Source organism: Python bivittatus, unplaced genomic scaffold (genome assembly GCF_059951505.1).
Source record: "Python bivittatus isolate LINGU-HERP-01145 unplaced genomic scaffold, Pbiv_v1 ctg000320_np1212, whole genome shotgun sequence".
Taxonomy (NCBI): Eukaryota; Metazoa; Chordata; class Lepidosauria; order Squamata; family Pythonidae; genus Python; species Python bivittatus.
Window position 1 is genome coordinate 4882899 of NW_028277052.1, and position 18130 is coordinate 4901028.

The window sequence follows — 18130 nt, forward strand, 5'->3', positions numbered from 1 at the left end:
ACAAATGTGCTCTTACCGTCTCCGCAAAATATTATTTGGGCACAAATTAGTGTAAGGTGGTTTCCAGTTTGGCAGAAAGGGCAACTGAAACAGGATGTGGTGGACATTCAGCCTTTCTAAAAGTAGGATCTCTGCACAAAAAATGGACAGGGACATTTTTCTCCCTTTGCCATCATACTAAGGAACAGAAATGGCAAATTCCATGAAGTTTATTAGGAAGTGAGTCCCACAGAGCTCAAAGGGATTTAAAAGGACATGGTTAGAGTTTGTGCTGAATCATCCCATAAATTTGGTTTTCATTTTATTTGGGGTTGACAAGAACACGCTTCTCTGCAAGGCACAGGAACATTTATACCTCCCATTTATTTATTATTTATTAAACCAATTTGTATAGGCCGCCCATCTCATCACAGGCGACTCTGGGCGGCATACAACAAAGTTTGCAAGGAGAGTCACATTTTCATCCACTCACTTCCTGTAATTATTAAAGTCCATAAACAGCCATAGAAAACGAATGCAATGCAATGTTTATAGTAATACATGGAATAAAAAAAAGTTAGGAAGCACCACTCAGAGCGGTGGTGCTGGCAGCAGGATCAATCAGTTGGTGCATCTTAGGGTTTAAATTAGGACTGGGAAGATCTTGGAAAATCTTCACCTGTTCCTGTGAAATGCCAGGGTAGACAAGCAAAGCAATGAGAGAGAGATTTTGCAACACGCAGTTGTGCAAACCAGACCAAGGGGTTAGGGCAAGGCTGACATGGCTGCTTTGAAGGCTGTCTCTGATTTTGGGGGTGTGCAAGCGGGTGTCCGTTGACAGAGAAGTACTGGGACTATCTGCCTGTGGATCAACATGGCGAGGCATTTGCATGTGGAGGCAACCAGGAACAGCTTTTGAAGCAGCCATCCTCCAGCTGCAGAAAGTCATGGTATGATCAGCATCAGCGTTAAGGAAATTAAGAGGAGCATTATGAATCACAATGCTCCCCTTACGTCCAGACGTTACACACACATACATACATACATACATAGAGACATACACACACAGACACACACATATATACATACATAAAAACATACATACTTTAATATATATGTTAAGGAAAATATATATATAAATATGAGGATGTAAGGGGAGCATTGTGATTCATAAAGACAAAAGTCCAAGTTCCTTAAGGAACCAGCAGCTGGCCTGTCCTGCAGAGGTGCAACATGGCTTGTCCAAGTTGTATGAGATGAGAGGCAATTTGGGGCTGTACCCACAGGGAAGCCATGGGAAGCATGCACAATGAATCTTTCAAGAGCCAGTAGCTGAGCTGCGCTTCAGCATTGACAGAGTTAATTCGAGAACACCCTAAAAAGGGAGGTGCAGATTTTCCCCAAACAGTTCTCCCTTTGCTGAGTGTGAAGATACGGGGGAAGGAATCAAAGGGAAGAGGGCCGACCTGTCACTGATGAAGTCATGGTACATGACTTTTGCTGCTCTGTTGAAAAGGAGAAGTCAGCAGCAAACCCCTGAGATCGGAAGTGGAGAGGAAGCTGATCAGGCATCACCCCAAGATGCCTTCCCTTCCCCAGGTTTGGGTGCTGGCTTTCGTGTCACTGCAAGGTACGTAACAGCAATGTTGGCTGCTTTGGGTTCAGTGCCAAATTTTTCAGTTCCGGGATATCTTTGTGGCTTCAAGATTTGGTAGAGGATTCTGCAGCATCTTTAGGGACTATCTCAGCTCCGCTTCACTTCCTGCAGCTGTGTGCTGAGACCGAGCTAACTTTCTCCGTTGTCTGCATGGAGTAGGGCCAGCTGGGGGTAGCTTCTGTGCAAGGACTGTTCTTAGGTATGAAGATTCCTTAGAAGAATGAGGTCATGAGGGTCATTTGTCTCAGCCTTACTAGGTAGACCACACAGGAAACATGACCAGATGAGCTCATTCTACTTTATTGTAAGGCTACATTAAAAGAATCTTGCAAATCTGAAAGTATAATTCTCCCCCCAACCCCATCTCCTTTACACCCCGAGAAATTAGGGAGGGTCTCTCCTGAGCCTCTTGCCCTTCCCGCTATCCAGCTGCTGGCCATGCTGTCTCTTATCTGATCGTTCTCTAGGCAGCGTCTCATGGTCCATTCGCCCAAGGTCTTTCCCACATACCATTACAATTTGGTTGCTCTTTTCATTTTCTTCTTGCTGGGAGTTCTTGCGATGATGATGATGATGATGATGATGATGATGATGATGATGATGATGATGATGATTTTCTACCACGGGTGTTCTCAGAAGGGAGTCATCTTCAGTCTGATCAGCTATCTCACACCAACTGGGTTCTCACAAGAATTGGTTATTGTGCTTTCACTTAATATGTCCCATTCTGGGGGACTGTAAGCCATGAATTATGGCTGAGTGCAGAGTGTAAACCTAGCAAAAACAGTATGTTCAATGAATCATGGTTCAAACAGATCATGGCTTAGTATGATGTGGGAACCCAGTTGCTAAGTCAGATCTTTGGTCTATTTAGTCTGATGTATCAAGAAATACAGGCTTTTCCATGTACAAAGCAAGGGTTGTAACACTAGGTTATGCCCACTGTATTTCTTCAGCTGGGATGAGTTCACTGGACACTACCTTGAAACATTCTTTGGGAATCTCTACCACTACTAATCTCCAACTTGGGTGCCCAGTGTAAGTCCTTCCAAAGAACCTGATAAGCAATGCTTCTTCCAGGAAACCAGAATGGTCAAATCCAGAATATAATTTGTGGGAAGGTGATCTAGTCAGGAGCAGGGGTTGCCGACTGGCCATCAACAAATTACAGCCCACCAAATTCTAGTTTTAACACGATAGCAGGGTATAAAGGTAAAAACATTCCTTGGATTTGAATATCTAGCTCAGTGTTTCTCAGCCTTGGGAACCTTAAGTGTGTGGACTTCAACTCCCAGAATTCTGGGAGTTGAAGTCCACACATCTTAAAGTTCCCAAGGCTGAGAAATACTGATCTAGCTTTTGGAAAGTGGGGAACATTAAATGCACAGATGTAATTGAACGATCTGGGTGGGGAAGAATAAAACCTCACTCCTACATGGTTAGGAGCAGGATGCTTCCTAGCCCTAACTCCTACAGGTTTAGGGAGCTTATCCAACAATTGCTGCTACTTCCACGGAAGAAAGTTAAGTCCAGGGACCAAAGCCTTGGTCCTGTGTCACAGAAAAATGGAGGACCAGGTTTTTATTTTATATGATGTTATTTAGGAGCAAACTGTTTGGGATGAACATTAACTGTGGACTACTGAAGATGTTGAGCTTCTTGTTGAATAGGCCACCATTTGCTGCGTTCCCTAAACATGCTAAACCAGGAGCCCCAGTTGACTACATTGGCTGGATTCATTTAAGAGACAAAATCAATCAAGCTGCCTTATGGCTTAGGGCAGGGATCCCCAAGCTCTTCAGCTCATCGGCCTCTTTGTGAGGTTTCATTTCAGGTTGTTCATTGACCCCCAAACATTTATTATATGAAAATAATTGAATAACTACTACTTTAACTCATAGTACTATAAATAATAACAATAATGATAGTCCTATCAACCTGGGGTGAGGGGTTGATATTGACCACTTTGGAGAACTCTAGTTTAGGGCAATGTCTGAACCCTACCTGGGAATTCTGAGCAATGCTGGGTGGGTAGGAGGGGGCTAAGCTAAAGTGTGATGAAACTATTACCCATTTACTGTTCTCCAACCTACTTGGTTCCATTTAAGTTATGTTTTTAAATGTATTTCAACCACGCCTCCTGCCTTTCTTCACCCTCGATTTTCTAGTACCTCAAATAGAAAGGAAATGCATAATTGACTCTGGAGCCTGATCTCTGTTTGTGTGTGCACGGGTATGTGTGTGTTTCCTTTCCACCTTGTTTCATTGCTTGTGAACCGACCTTCTGGGGGCCTGCTAAAGCTGTGGCAGGAAACAGTGAAGCTAAAGAAAAGTCCACAGGAAGACCACAAATGCTGCCTTTTAGCCCCCAAGAGAAAACTTGACAAAGTTTCACTTGAGTATGAGCTCTTTGGAACATTCTCTTCCATCCCACGTGGACCATAACAACATTTTCCTGACGTAGCCGCAGTGACACTATTCACAGATAAGAAGGGGGGATCAAGAAGCTTCGGGAAACCCTAACATTTGTAGAAGTGCAACATTATTTTAGGTGGGGGAAATGAAGCACAAAATACAGTGAAAACAGCCCTTTGATGGGTATATTCAGCAACCCACTGGGCTGATTCACTGTCGGTTACCTTTTTCTTTCGTTAGACCTTGGATTGAGGTTATATGTTTTAGCTTAATTGAAAACATGGGTTTAATTGGGAGGGGGTTGAGGGACACATGGGGTATTTTTAATGTCCTCTTATTGTAAACTGCTTGGAATCACGTGGATGGGGTGGGGATACACATTTTTATAATACATGAAATTGGAGATGTTGCTTGGCATCAGGTTTTGGACTAAACCATGATGTGTTTAAGGGCCTTTCGGTAAATACTGTAACCTTTTTAAGGAAACCAATAATTGTCTGGGTTCACACAAGCCACTAAGTGCAGTTAATGTATATTATGTCTTAGTGCAAAATGAGAATTCAGCCACAATACTCTGGGTGCATATGGGTGTGTGTGTGTGTGTTTGTGAGAGAGAGAAAGAGAAGAATATATACTGTGTCAAAGGTACGTTTTCTCAGGAGATTGGAGGAACATAGTAATTCTGTAGGAGGTAGATGGGAGGGCACCATTCTATTTTACTCAAAAGGATCCAGACTCTGGGACTTTATAAATCATTTTCTTTGCTAGGGACTCTTTCTGTGGTTCTAATTGAACATCTAAGCTTGGAGGAAGGACAGAATCTGGATCTCCACTGTGTTAACAATAAAGGCAACAGCTCAGCTCTGGAATGGAAGGATCCCCTTGGTTTTGTGATATTTTTCAATACCTGGCAAGGTAGGTTAAGCGTGGGATGAAACTGGTGGCCCAAACAATCTTTTCCACTGGAAGGAAACAAGAAGTGGATTTTCCTACTGGGCTTTGAAGTGTAGCCTGTTGACATAAATTCATTTTCACACCATGACCTGCCTCTTCTCATGCAGGAAGTCAAAGCCACAAAGATCTCCATGCTGTGGTTAGGATATGTGAATAGAGCAATTTCAGTAGTTCTATCACTGCCTCTGCATTTCTTTTCTTTTTTTTAATTATTTAAAAGGTCCCCACTCCATTCTTTTCAACAAGAGAACACTTTACATGTTGTTCAGTTGTGCTGATGTCCAGCTCTGTCCTGGGCAAGCATTTATTAGTTTTTATGGAGGTATATATTTATAAATATGGAGATATTTATATCTATCTATCTATCTATCTATCTATCTATCTATCTATCTATCTATCTATCTATCTATCTATCTTCTATCTCTATCTATCATCTATCATATCTATCTATTATCTATCTCTTTGTACCAAGATGCTATAGAGAGAAGCAAGTTTTTGATACTTGAAACACCGTGTTGGGTGTGTTTGTTTTTTCCCTCTTTGGAATTAAAATTATTTCTCCTTCAATAGCTAGTAGATTGAGCTATTGAAACGGTTGAGCTTAGCCTTTCCATCTCATGCAAGAGATTTTCAAACTCAGCAAGTCATAATATAAGTAATAATTAAAGCATTTTAAAAAAAAGGATAAAGTGGCAGAGTGGGAATGCCAGAAAATATAAAATAAAATCAGATTTCCAAACAACTTTACTCCGAGGCATCAAAAGTCCTGGGAGACAGGAGGAAGAGATCCATGCCCTGTAAAGGAAGTCTACAATCTGGATAGTATAGCTAAGAAAATCCTATCATCTATCTTCACCCTGCAGTTTTCAAAAATAGAACTATCCTGAGAACAATTTTTTCTAGTTATCAGAATATGGTTCATATGGGAAAAAACAGTCACGACAATGGGATTTGGGGCCCCAAGAGCCACTTCTCTTGGAGACAGTGGTTGCAATAAGCATGTCTCTGTCCATACGTATGTACCCACACCACTGCGAAGGACTTCAATGAGCCATAGGATCTCTCTCCTCAGGTAGATGGATAGGTCATGGAAAATTCAAAACAAGATGCTTGTTTTTTCACCCCAGAGCTGACAGCTCCTTGGCTTGGAAGCCCTCTACTAAGATTTAAGCCCCAATGAGGCCATGTTCACTTTCTGTTGCTCCTGGAACATACCAGCGTGACTGTCCCTCCCTCTCTTTACTCCAAGCCCAAGAAAAATAGAATCAGTGTAAAGTAAAATATCAGAGAAGAAGGCCACAGCAAATCACTTTGGTACTGTTGCCAAGGAAACAAGGTGAACATGAAGTCACCAGGAACTGGATCCAACTGGAGGGAGAGAACTTTTACCTGGTGCATGCCTCCCAGATTAATTCAATTTTTCAGGAGCAGTGGATGGTCCCACAAGTCCTATGAGCTAGTGAGACTGCATAAGGAACTTGACAAAAAGCAAAAGGAAGGAGGACACACCAGCTGAGACACACCAACTGCTGAGAGGGTAGATAAAGTGAGCCTCTTCTAGCTGAGCCTCTCACAACCAAGATGGCAACAGTCTCTTAATTGGAGATCTTTGAGGTGGTGGTCATCCACACTCATCTTGCTTTGACAGCCTCTTGTTTTCAGTACAGGTGACTTCCATGACCTTGCCTTGCCTTGCTAACATGTCCAGTCCATGTTTAGGTTTGCCCTGTCATATTGAGACAGAACCAGTTTGGTGCTTGGAAAAGTAAGCTTTCAGAGCATTCTTATCCATTTGTGTGTGTGTGTGTGTGTGTGCATTTTCTCTCTTTTGAGCAGGCGTAAGAGATGGAAGGTATGGACTTCTGCGTTACTCAAAGGATGTATTATCCATTCGTCTTTCCAACGTAACAATACATGATGAAGGGCTGTACACATGCCTGTACTACAGCAAGACTGTTGGAGGCAAACTAGTGAACGTTACAGTTTTTGGTAAGATCTGAAACTCCTACCTTTCAGTGGATGATGGCCTGTGTAGAGGGAAAGGGTAGTCTTGAGCTGAACCCTAGGCAGTTGTTGAGCAGGACAGGGGACATAATTCTCCTATGCCTGCAGAAGTTCTTTCTTCAATCCCCAGCATCTGCAGTAAGGCTGGAACCCATTGTGTAAATGCAGAAGAGCTGCATGGACAGTATAGGCTCACATGTTGCTCTAAGCCATAATGTAATAAAAGATGGGCCTACTGATTAAACCATAATAGACTGAGTTTACACACCACCAAACCAAGTAAATCAGATTATGGCTTAGTGTGCTGTCTGAACCAAACATGGACATGGCAGTTTCCTATGTTCAGGACCCAGGTGTAGCCCCCCTTTGATGGAAGACTTCTTCCTGATACAAGGATATGGGTGGCTGAAGCTACTTTAATGTGTTAAAGCTCCATCGCCCAAGGAGATTTTTGGTTGTAGGTCTGGTCAATCACCTCATAGACAACAATAGAGAGAGAAGGTTCTCTGCTCCTCTGTTAGTAGGTCCAGGTAAGGATAGCCGCCAGCTTTCAAATATTGGCGATTACCAGATAATGTGCAGAAAACAGGCAGTGGTGGTCCAATCAGATAAAACAATAAAAGCCAACTAGGATGCAGTCGCAAATAAAGCACTGGCATAGAATTTAGAAACAATCAGTGTATTTTTGTACACTGTTGTACACTTTTCTGTCCTCAATTGTTAAAAGCTTACTAGTCTTTTCCAGTGGGTCTTTAGCCTTTCTGTTTAGTAGATTGGGAGCCTTGGTCTTGTTTTCAGTTGGCTCCCAAATCCAGTTCTGGAACTGTGCATAATCTGAACAATGCTTTAGGGAAATAAACCAGGATTATAAACCATAGTCTGAAAATGACTTGTTTTCCTAAGCTACAGTTAAGACTAAGCACAGTTGGACAGCTGTTGTGGTTGACTTTAAACTGAAACAAAAGTTTTGAAACTTCTTTGGACCAGACCAGAAGATTAAAAAAAGGAGGAAGCTGATAGTCCTATAGCTGATTTACATGACTGGAGTTCAGCTTACATCTGACCTCCAGCTACATGGATGGGAAGAAAATAGAAAGCTGTAGCTCTTTTTCCTTAGGGGTCAAAAATCCTGGTCCTGTTCAACTCAGATAAAATTCCAGTAGGAAAACTACAACCTAATGGACCATCTTCTTTTTACAGCCCCTCCTTCCAAACCTTTGTTGGAAGCTTTGAGGACTACAGTAGACCACACAGAAGAAAATACTGTCTTAAGGTGTTCCACTGAGGGCTGCTGGCCTGCCCCTCAGATTACCTGGCTGCTACAGAATGGGATGGAAATCTTTGGTATGTTTCAAATAACTTATTTTATTTCCTGGAATATCCTTTGCCTTTTAACGGCCCTTCTTAAATAACACTGAAAAAGTGCCAAGCAATTACCTGCTTTAAAATCAGGTTGCTAGTTTATTTAATTGCTAGTTGGTTCCATTATATTAGCAGTGAAGTTGATTTATGATCAGCATACAACAAAAACAACACAGAACATTAAACATTAAAAATGAGTAAAATAAAAAATAAAAATAGCTGAATGTCTAAAGTGGGAGAGAAAAATTGTATGAACCTGTTAAGATAGCATAAAGGAATACATTCAGGCTGTACAAAATTTTGCCTTTGGATCCTAGATCTTAAATGTGGTCACTGTTGATCATTATTATTAGAGTAATGCATGTTCATAGAGATTGTCTCCTATAATCAAAACATGCATATCCAACTAACAGATGTGATTTGATAATACATCAGATTTTAGCAGTGGTATTTACTGATTCAGACCTATTAGGTGCTTTTGCTTTTCCTCCTCCAAAGGCATTTTAAGAAACTTTTCTTGCAAAATATTCATTATTTCATAAGCAGCCTATTTTAATTAAATTTAGGGAACACCAATCACCAGGGCAAATTAGTCATGAATAATTTAAGTCCCATTTATGTTATTAGGTTTATTGTGAGCAAGAATTAGCCGAGTATCATCCTAAACAGGGAAAATGTTGGCAGTGATTGGCTTACCTGCCCCGTTTTTCCAGAGATGCTGGCCAATCAGAATTGTTTTGGGCCTCAGTTGTTCTCATTCTCAGCAGGAGTAGGACACTGAGGAAGAGAAAAGAGAATCCAAGAGAAACCAAGAAAATGGGAGGCTAAGAAAGCAAGCCTGGGAAGTGTTTAACAAGAATGAGAGAAAGAGAGGGCGGAGCTGGCGTCGCGGCGATACGGCGGGCTCCCAGGATGGCAGCCGATATCTCCTCCCCCGGACGGTCCCGATGGACCTAAGCCGTCCCGTAGAGATGGCGATCGCAAAGGGCACGTCCCGCGGATCTCAGGGACGCCGCAAGTCCCAGATTGATCCGGGGAGAAGCTCTTGAAGCCGGCGGAGGAGAGGCAGCCAAAATGGCTGCGAAAGCCGGGACAGCTCCAAAGGAAGAAGGAAGAGAAGGGTGTCAACTGGGTGAGATGGACTTTTACTATTTAACTATTCTTAGAGAACACCTTAAGTAACTTAAAGAGATTTTTAAAAGTGAAGAAAAGTGGATTAAGCGGCGAGATTGAGCCTTATAAAAAAAGGGGGGAAATTTTTTTTTTTTCTTTTCAACTTTCCCTTTTTAGTGGATTTGGCAAGATGTTTTTCTCTTAAAAAAAAATATTTTTAACTGGATTGGCTTTTTCTTTTTAATACTCAATAACTTTTTATTTTAAGCCTTTTTTTTTTACTAAGATTTCTTTATTGTTGTAAGAAATTTATACTTTTTGATTTTGAAATGGGGAAAGTGGAGTTAAGAGAAAGTAAATGAAAGAAAGTTGCACTGCCATCTAGAGGCTCGACATAGTGCTTTTTTTCTTCTATTGTGACGCATGCTCAAGGACCCTGTGCTTTCTAAAAAGATAGTGGGATGTGCATATTTATACAGGTGCCATCCGAATAACTATAAATAAGAAAGCGGAGTTGAAAGCGATTTTGAAAATATCAAGATGGAAAGTTTGAGCTAGTCACAAGAGCCCTGATTAGTGGCAGTAGCTCTTCTTTCTGCTAGAAGCTCTGCTTTGCTCTCCACTCCCCCCTCAGTTGGATTTTTTTTTAAAGAGACTTAGCCTTTTCCCTCCTCTTCTTCTTTTTTTTTTTTTTCTCCTCTTGCTTTTTTTTTTTTTTTTTTTCCTTATTTTTGGCAAGAACAAAGATAAAGAATCCTTTGACTCAATGAAGGTTTATCAAGATAATAAACTATACGAGAAACACAATGCAGAAAAAGATCTCTAAACTATTGAGGATGACTATAAAAAACTGGAAGAAGAGCTGCAGAAATTCCCGCAAAAAAAGAAAAGAAAAAAAGATACTAAAGCTAAAATGGACTTAATTAAACATAAAACGGGATCAATGGAAAAGGAAGAAATAGTACAAGAAATCAGAAACATTAAACAGAATTATTCTGGTTAATTAACTGATAAATGAAGAGGGACAGACTTGTTCTTGGCACTGAGGGTGAGAAAAAGATTATACAAGATTATAATGGAAAATCGTACTAAAAGAATGCACAAAAAGAAGAAGTAAAACAATATTGAAAGAAACTACTTCAGATGTTTAAAGAAAAAACGAGGGGAATACAACAATGATGGAACTGACAGAAGCTTCAAAAAGCAGAATGTTTGAAAGGACATTTATTATTGCTTTCTCTTATCCAATAATATAGAAAAAGGAATAAACAGCTAGATACTTTGGGATATTGAATGAAAAGGGTGAACTCAAAATTATGCAAGCGCTGGAATAAAGTATAAATCTGAGATATATAGTTAAAAATTGTATTTGATTCTAAATATTTTAAGAGATTAGACATTTACATATGGTTGAATATAGTAACATATAGATTTTAAACTAGAGATATTTTTGTTGAAACATGTAGTGAAGAATCTGGTTAGAACTGTAACCCAGTCAGAACTGTAACTGATATTGTAACTGATACTGGTTAGAACTGTAACTTTTAAGAATTGGAAAAATTAAAAATTACTTATGCAGGAGGAAGTTATTGAAAATTATGAAATGTGCAGAGATGAGTTAAACTGAGATTTGAAATTAGAGTAAGAAGATAAGTAACTTGTTTTTATTAATGATTGGATGAGAAAATACAGTAATGTAATGGATTAGGAAACTTTATAATAGAAATTTGATATTAATTATTATATATATACACATATAATCGATAGATGGAAATGTATTACTAATCCTATTGAAAGTTAAAATTTCTTGTAATAAATGATTTTATAGATTAGCTATGAATGATTAATAATTGTTAATTGATAAGTATACAAGTATATTTTGAATAGATGATATGAGAATTTAAGATTATGAAAGGGGCACCAACGAGTTGGTAACTGGTTGACACACGCTATAAAATGGAAGATGCTCTTTTTTTTATGCCTTTTTATGGTTTTGTTTGTCCATGTATGTTTTGTGTTTGTTGTAAAAAAAAAAAATATTAAAAAAAAAAAAAAGAATGAGAGAAAGAAACGTAAATGAGCTGGATTCTGAAAAGGAGAGAAAAATTTAGAATTAGCGGAGAACAGATGGGGAAATAAGGCTGTTCTTCATATATACTGGCTCAAAAGAACCAGTTACATGTCTGTAAGCCTCTACTGTCAACCAAAGTGCCATGCTTGTGATTAATAGCATTTTCAAAATGAAATTATTATTATTATTATTATTATTATTATTATTATTATTATTATTATTGTGTTATGGCTATTATTTTGTTATGATGATGATGATCCCTTCTTGCACTCTTCAATGTATTTTAGGGGACACCCAACACCAAATGGAAGCCAAGAAGTTCCATTCAGTCAGCAACTTGACCATCTACGCGTTCCCCCAGGGGTCTGTCATTTCTTGTGTGATACACCACAAAGCCCTAGGAAGAAGAAATTTAACTGCAACCTTGCACCTGGAACATGCCAGTAAGTGGACAGCTTGAGGGCAGGGTGGAACTTTTCTTTAAAAAATTAAGTGGATGAAGAAGATCCTCTTAGGAATTACACAGCCGTGGAAGCCTTGGTGTTCTCTGAGCTTGACTGTTTTCTTGAGACGTTTCAACAACACTCCCCCGTCACCAACACTGACGGGGCAAGCTACAACAGAGAACAAACCCCACTCCATTCTAGCCCTGAAGTTGTTACTTAGTTGGGCAATGAAATGTCTGCAAGAAAACCACCAAGCTCAGAGGACCCCAAGGACTCTACAGTTCAACCCCGAGTTACAGAGATTCTCTTCTATTAATTACACAACCGTGTTCATGTACAGTATGCCTTATGGGAAACTTTGCCAGCCATGACAACTTTTGCACTGTTGAAATGAGAGCTGAGGATGCCCCAGAATACCAGCCCATCCTTGTTGTAAATCAGCTTTTACATACCACAGTGACAAGCTTGCAGACATGCTAACCCCAATCAAATAACCAAACAGATGGCCTATTGCAAATTTCTTACCTTAATCAGCCGGAAACTTGAGGTACCTCCCACTCAGTTTCACCAGATGACCCAGATCTCGAAAAGACACTCCTTCACTTGAAGCATGGCTGTTACACATGAAAAGAAACCAGACATTCTGAATTAATGCATTCCTTTTTTCTTTCCCTGGGGACTGATTCCAGCTTTCGTTCCAACTACACTTGACTTCAGAGGGTGACGCTGTAAAACCCTCATTCTTACACAAGTATAATATATACCTCTACTATATTATATAATATATACCTCTAATAAATGATGCTAAGCAGCAGATGTTTAAAGCAAGTTTGCGCCCAGTAATTCAACCGTTCATTCAGTATCCAACATTTCCAGTTCTTTTATTTATTTATTTTTAATCAGAAGCTGCGCTGAGATGGAATAGAAGCAGGGAGGGGGTCAAAAAAGTCAAGAGGTAAAAAAGGGCAGGGCTTCAATCCCATTGTGGTGGGTGCCATCTTGACTTCCCTGAACAGAATTGAAAAGCTTTCAGTAATATGGAGTTTTTTCTTGCCTTGCTTCATCTCAGTTTAAGTAGCCTACAGAGAAACAGGAAAAAAAGCTTTAATTTTCTTCCTCTCTGACAATATTTGGAGTTATCAGCTGAGATTTCTGCTCAAAGTCCCACATGTACCACCACGAAGCTCTTCGTTGATAGTATATCAATACTGGAATACATTTTTTCTCAGAACATGAAGGGAATAATCTTTCTCTCTTCATTTCCACAGATTCAGATGAAATATTCAATACAACAAAAGGGAGTTTTAATACCCCGACAGCCAGCCTGACTCCAGAGGTAGCAACTCTGCAGACTAATTCCACCAACGGTGTGTTAAAAATAATTTAACAGGGCATCCAAAGCCGATTTTTAACTAATTTTCTATCAATAAGGTAACGCAAGCAGTGTATTTCACACTATCCAGTGTGATATCAATCAGACATTTTATAAAGGACAGAGAAAAGAAAAGTGATGGAAATTCAAGAGGTTCAGGTCCTGTTTTGATAATGGCGCTCGCTGGAAGGCTGGACCAGCTATTTTAGAAGGTTGTCACTGTGGGGATAAAATGAGGGCAGATTTTATGAAAGCCACCTTGAATTCACACAGAAAAATCCAGATACGTATGTATGTTGTTCTTGTTATTTCATGAAATTCACTGCTTGAGCTACTGAATTATGATGATGTTGATGATTCAAGATTTATTTCTGCATTTATTTGGGCATGTGTGTGGGTGTGTGCATGTGGGGAGCCGAATAAATTGAATTTATATATATATAATTTATTAATTTAATTTATATGGCCACCCACCTCTAACGTATGACTCTGGATGGCTAATAGAGAATAAAAACAAGATAAAAACATCCTTAAAAACATCATTAGAAACAATACACATGTATCTATTGAGAAATTTCCTGACTGCAAGCCGCCAACCCAGCAGAACAGGCTGCCACCTGAAGTCCTGAGTTTTCCCTCACTAGAGGTCTCCAAAGAAAGGCTGGATGGATGTTGGCCAGAGATGTTCCTGTAGATCTTGCCCTGAGCAGGAGATTAGACTAGGTGACCTCTAAGACCCGTCCAACTCTGTCATTCTGTACAAAGGCTTCCATCAGCCCTACCTAGTATAGACAATGGTCAAAGATGATGGAGTTGTAATCCAACATTATCTAGAAGGTCATATCTGGTCTAGATGGATGGTCTTCTAATCTAGTAGGACTCTTATGTTCTGACCTTTGTACATGACATGCTTGGGTATTAATAGCGTCCCTTGTTTCCTTTTCCACAAATTCAGAACAAAAACAAAATATAACAGAAGAAACCTTTAGCATTCCAACACTGTCCCCAACCAGGGAAGCAGCAACTCAGAGTTCTGATGCCACCAAGGGTAAGACCATGACACTGATTCTGTTATTTCTGGGCATCACCTCAGCTTATGTCAAGCTATTCTCCATAACATCAGCTGCATTTCTCCTGGCTGCATTTCAATAACCCTGTTTTTCATCACTTCAACAGAATCCGGTACAATATTCAATGTAACAGAAGGAAACTCAACCACACAAACCCCATTCCCAAGTACGGATACAGAAGTTTGGGCAATAAATCGTAAGTTGCCACCAGATGACTCCTAATGTCCAACCGATATACTTTCAATATTCTATTCTCCTTCCTGATCTGATTCCCCAGGCTTGGTGACCCAGAATTTCCAACCAGCAGGGAGGGTTCAGGTTAAGGAAGATGATATAGGAATATAGCTAGTGACAGGGTCTAAAACTTATCTTACATCACACCTAGCTGTTCCTTTCCGAAAGAATTATAATCCTCCAGGGTCCACAGAATGACTGTTCTGAGTCTTCACTTAAAAGATATACCCTTTTTGTATTTCTCTATTCATCTTCCTGCAATTAACTGTGTTAAACTTATAAAAGTGTATGTGTGCATGGGATCCTTTATCTACTGCAATAAATAGGTTTATAAATACTCTTTCTTGCCTAGGTTTGCTCAGACGCTAAGCTATAAATCATAATAAATCACATTCTGGATGAGTTCATATTGTTCTCATTAATTGGCCATGCAGTTTTCAAATGGTGGGTGATATAGTCCAGAACCTTCTGGGAGATAGCAAGTTGGAGATGTGGTGTGGTGGACCCAGACATCTTTCTCCATGGAAGCTCAGCTGGTGGAGAAATACGATTTCCCGTCTCTCAAAAACCCAATATTTTGCTGCTAGGAAACAGGACCTAAAGACATCAAAACTCAAATGTTTTTCTTTTCCTTTTTTCCAAAACAGAAACAAACGTGACCTACAAAGGCTTTGTGGAGAGACAAACCCACGCTTTGTTCCCAGGCCTTGTGTCTATACTCCTTCTAGTCCTCTTTATCATGATCCTTCTGCTTGCTGTGAAGCTCTGGAAAGCACATAGGGACTGGAAAAAAGGTAACAGGGAAAAAGAATAGGTTAAGGCATATTTGGGATCGTTTAGTTGCACTTTCCTGAATTCATTTGGCAGATTTTAAAAAATCCAATAAGCTTGTTCACAAGGGCCAGTCAGATTTAAACCTGTATTAAAGCTCGGGGTACTATGATAGCATTAAGAAAAGGATTTCAGCTGAGAATTAGAATGCCTGGCTCAAGAACGCGTTGGAGGTAGGGCAGTCATTATACCCACTTCTCTGAGTGTAGGCCCCATTGAGGCTTCCTTCCAGGTAAGCATAGGACATTATGGGTACATGACCTAAATCTGCCCCATCACACAGATATGTAGACTAATCTTCTGCACCCCATTGTTGTCCTTCCATAATGCAGAAAATGATGCTTCTGATCAAACCATTGAGAGTTACAGGCCCAAGGCCAACGAAGCCCCTTGCAGACCGCAGATTAAATGTGGTAGGTATAAATGTGACTTCTTCACGTTTCCAGGCAGGGCAGAGACTGGAATTAAGAAAAGCAAGGGTGAATGTATGGGTGATTCCATTGCTGTTTTTACCAGCTGTTCTTTGCCTGAAATGTGATCTGGTATGGAAGGTAAAAAGAAATAAGCATGAAGTTGCAGTGACCTACACCTTTATTTTACGCAGAAATCCCTTGGAGGAACAGTAAGAAGTATATAATTCAAGAATCATATACCAAGACGCCAAAATCTTCAGATGAAAGTCAAGATTCCTCAGTCTTTGAAAAAGAATTTTTTCACATTAAAGAAACTGATATATAACACTATGGACAATACTGTGCTATATTTAATGGCAAGAACAATCTTCTCTTTCATTTTTTTTTTCCTGTGCTGCACCATTCTGCAAACATCTCTTCAAAACACCCAGACTTTTGAGAGGATTTCAGATGAGACCTCGATGCATCTCAGAACGATAATATTGTAAATAAAGGGACAACCAAGCTATAAATGCCCTTGAGAACTTGCAATTTTTGTCCATTGTTATTTAGCAGTTAAACCCCTAGTGATGACTACTTAATCATTTCAGGGTGTAGAAAGTTATTTTCCTATATTATTTCAAGAAATCCTTTCAACTTCTCTAAAAGGAAGATTGGAATGCTAGCCCCCATATTGCAAATCTCTTCGATTCTGCCCAACACTAGCCCACCCATTACAAGTATTCGTTTTCCAAATAGTTCATCCCAAAGGAACATGACCCTTGACTTAGTTTCTCACTCCTGCTGTACCAGTCTTCCCTAACCCACCACCTTCCAGCTACATTGGACTTCAGCTCCAGTAATTGGATAAGCTGGCTGGGAATATGGAAGGTTAAGTCCAACACACTTGGAAGTTCCCTCAACTTTAGCATCCTAAAGACTCATATCCACTAGTACATCCAAGCTGCAGGAATCAAGATGGCCACTAGGGGGCAGTGAGTTTGGGGGTGAAACCGCCCCCTAGTGGTCCCCTGGCGTTTTGCATGCTATCTTACCTTTTTTTTTTTTTTTTGTCTGCGCTCAGTCATTGCTGACCCTGCAGTGACTGCTTGGACAAGTCCTTGCAGTTTTCAAGGCAATTGTTTTTCGGAAGTGGTTTGCCAGAGCCTCCTTCCTAGGGCAGAGCCCAGCTGGCGAGCGCAGGAGGCGGGGTTTCCGTTGCTTGCCGCCCTTTTCGGGCGCACACGGTTTTTCATGCTTAGCGGCAACTGCTCCCAACTCCTTTTTGCAAGGCGCCGCCAGCATTTTTCCTCCCACCGGAGTGAGAGTACCCATTTATCTACTCATGTGAGTTTTCGACCTGTTGGGTTGACAGGATCTTACCTTAATCAGAGCTTAATTTTCATCAGCTGCACTTCCTTTTTGGAAAAAGCCTTCTCTTCAAATGTGCAAAAGCGAAGAGGGCCTGCTCTAAGACCACTTGCGGATTTGATAAATAATACTTTATGGGAAGTAGTATTGTTAATCCAATAGCCCAGTAAAATAATGAATGAGCTTTAATCACCACTTCGATATGATCTTAGCAAATATCAATTAGTAAAATAAAGCCTTGCTGAACTTCGGGTGACTGCGTGGACCAGAAAGTTCTCTTAGCAGCAGTACGTAGAGAAGGGCTTTCCCCACTGCTTGGCTTCCAATCTAATTTATGGTCCTGGGATTTCAGAGCCATCTCAGGAAGGGCTTCCGCCAGGCTCTGCTTAGATTTGGGGGCTACACAAGATTACCAGACACTACCCCTGCAGTCACCAGAAGAGACCCCCTCCCTCCCTTCATCTCTCTTTCTCTCCCTCCTTCCTTCCTTCTCTCCTCCCTCCCTCTTCTTTTCTTTCTGTTCTCCCTTTCCTTTTTCTTTTTCTTTTCTTTCTTTCCCTCTCTTCTTCCTCTTTCCTTTCCTTTCTCTTCTCTCCCCTCCTCCTTTTCTTTCTCTTCTCCCCCCTTTCCTTTCTTTTCTCTCTCCTCCTTCCATCTCTCTCTCCTCTTTCCCTTCCCTTCCCTTCCCTTCCCTTCCCTTCCCTTCCCTTCCCTTCCCTTTCTTTTTTTTTTTCTTTATTTCTTTCTTTCTTTCTTTCTTTCTTTCTTTCTTTCTTTCTTTCTTTCTCTCTCTCTCTCTCTCTCTCTCTCTCCCCTCCTTTCCGTTCCTTTCCTTTCCTTTCCTTTCCTTTCCTTTCCT

General features: G+C 40.4%; 1 protein-coding gene across 1 annotated transcript; it reads left to right on the plus strand.

The window, feature by feature from the left end:
• The first annotated feature begins 1522 nt into the window (after nucleotides 1-1522).
• Nucleotides 1523-16421, plus strand: CRTAM (cytotoxic and regulatory T cell molecule). Its single transcript, XM_025173267.1, has 11 exons — nucleotides 1523-1609; nucleotides 4820-4966; nucleotides 6842-6994; nucleotides 8210-8353; nucleotides 11843-11998; nucleotides 13270-13368; nucleotides 14329-14421; nucleotides 14550-14639; nucleotides 15325-15471; nucleotides 15841-15921; nucleotides 16113-16421. Exons 1-11 carry the CDS (start codon nucleotides 1561-1563, stop codon nucleotides 16244-16246), a joined length of 1293 nt encoding a protein of 430 aa, XP_025029035.1. The 5' UTR covers nucleotides 1523-1560; the 3' UTR covers nucleotides 16247-16421.
• The last annotated feature ends 1709 nt before the right edge of the window (nucleotides 16422-18130 follow it).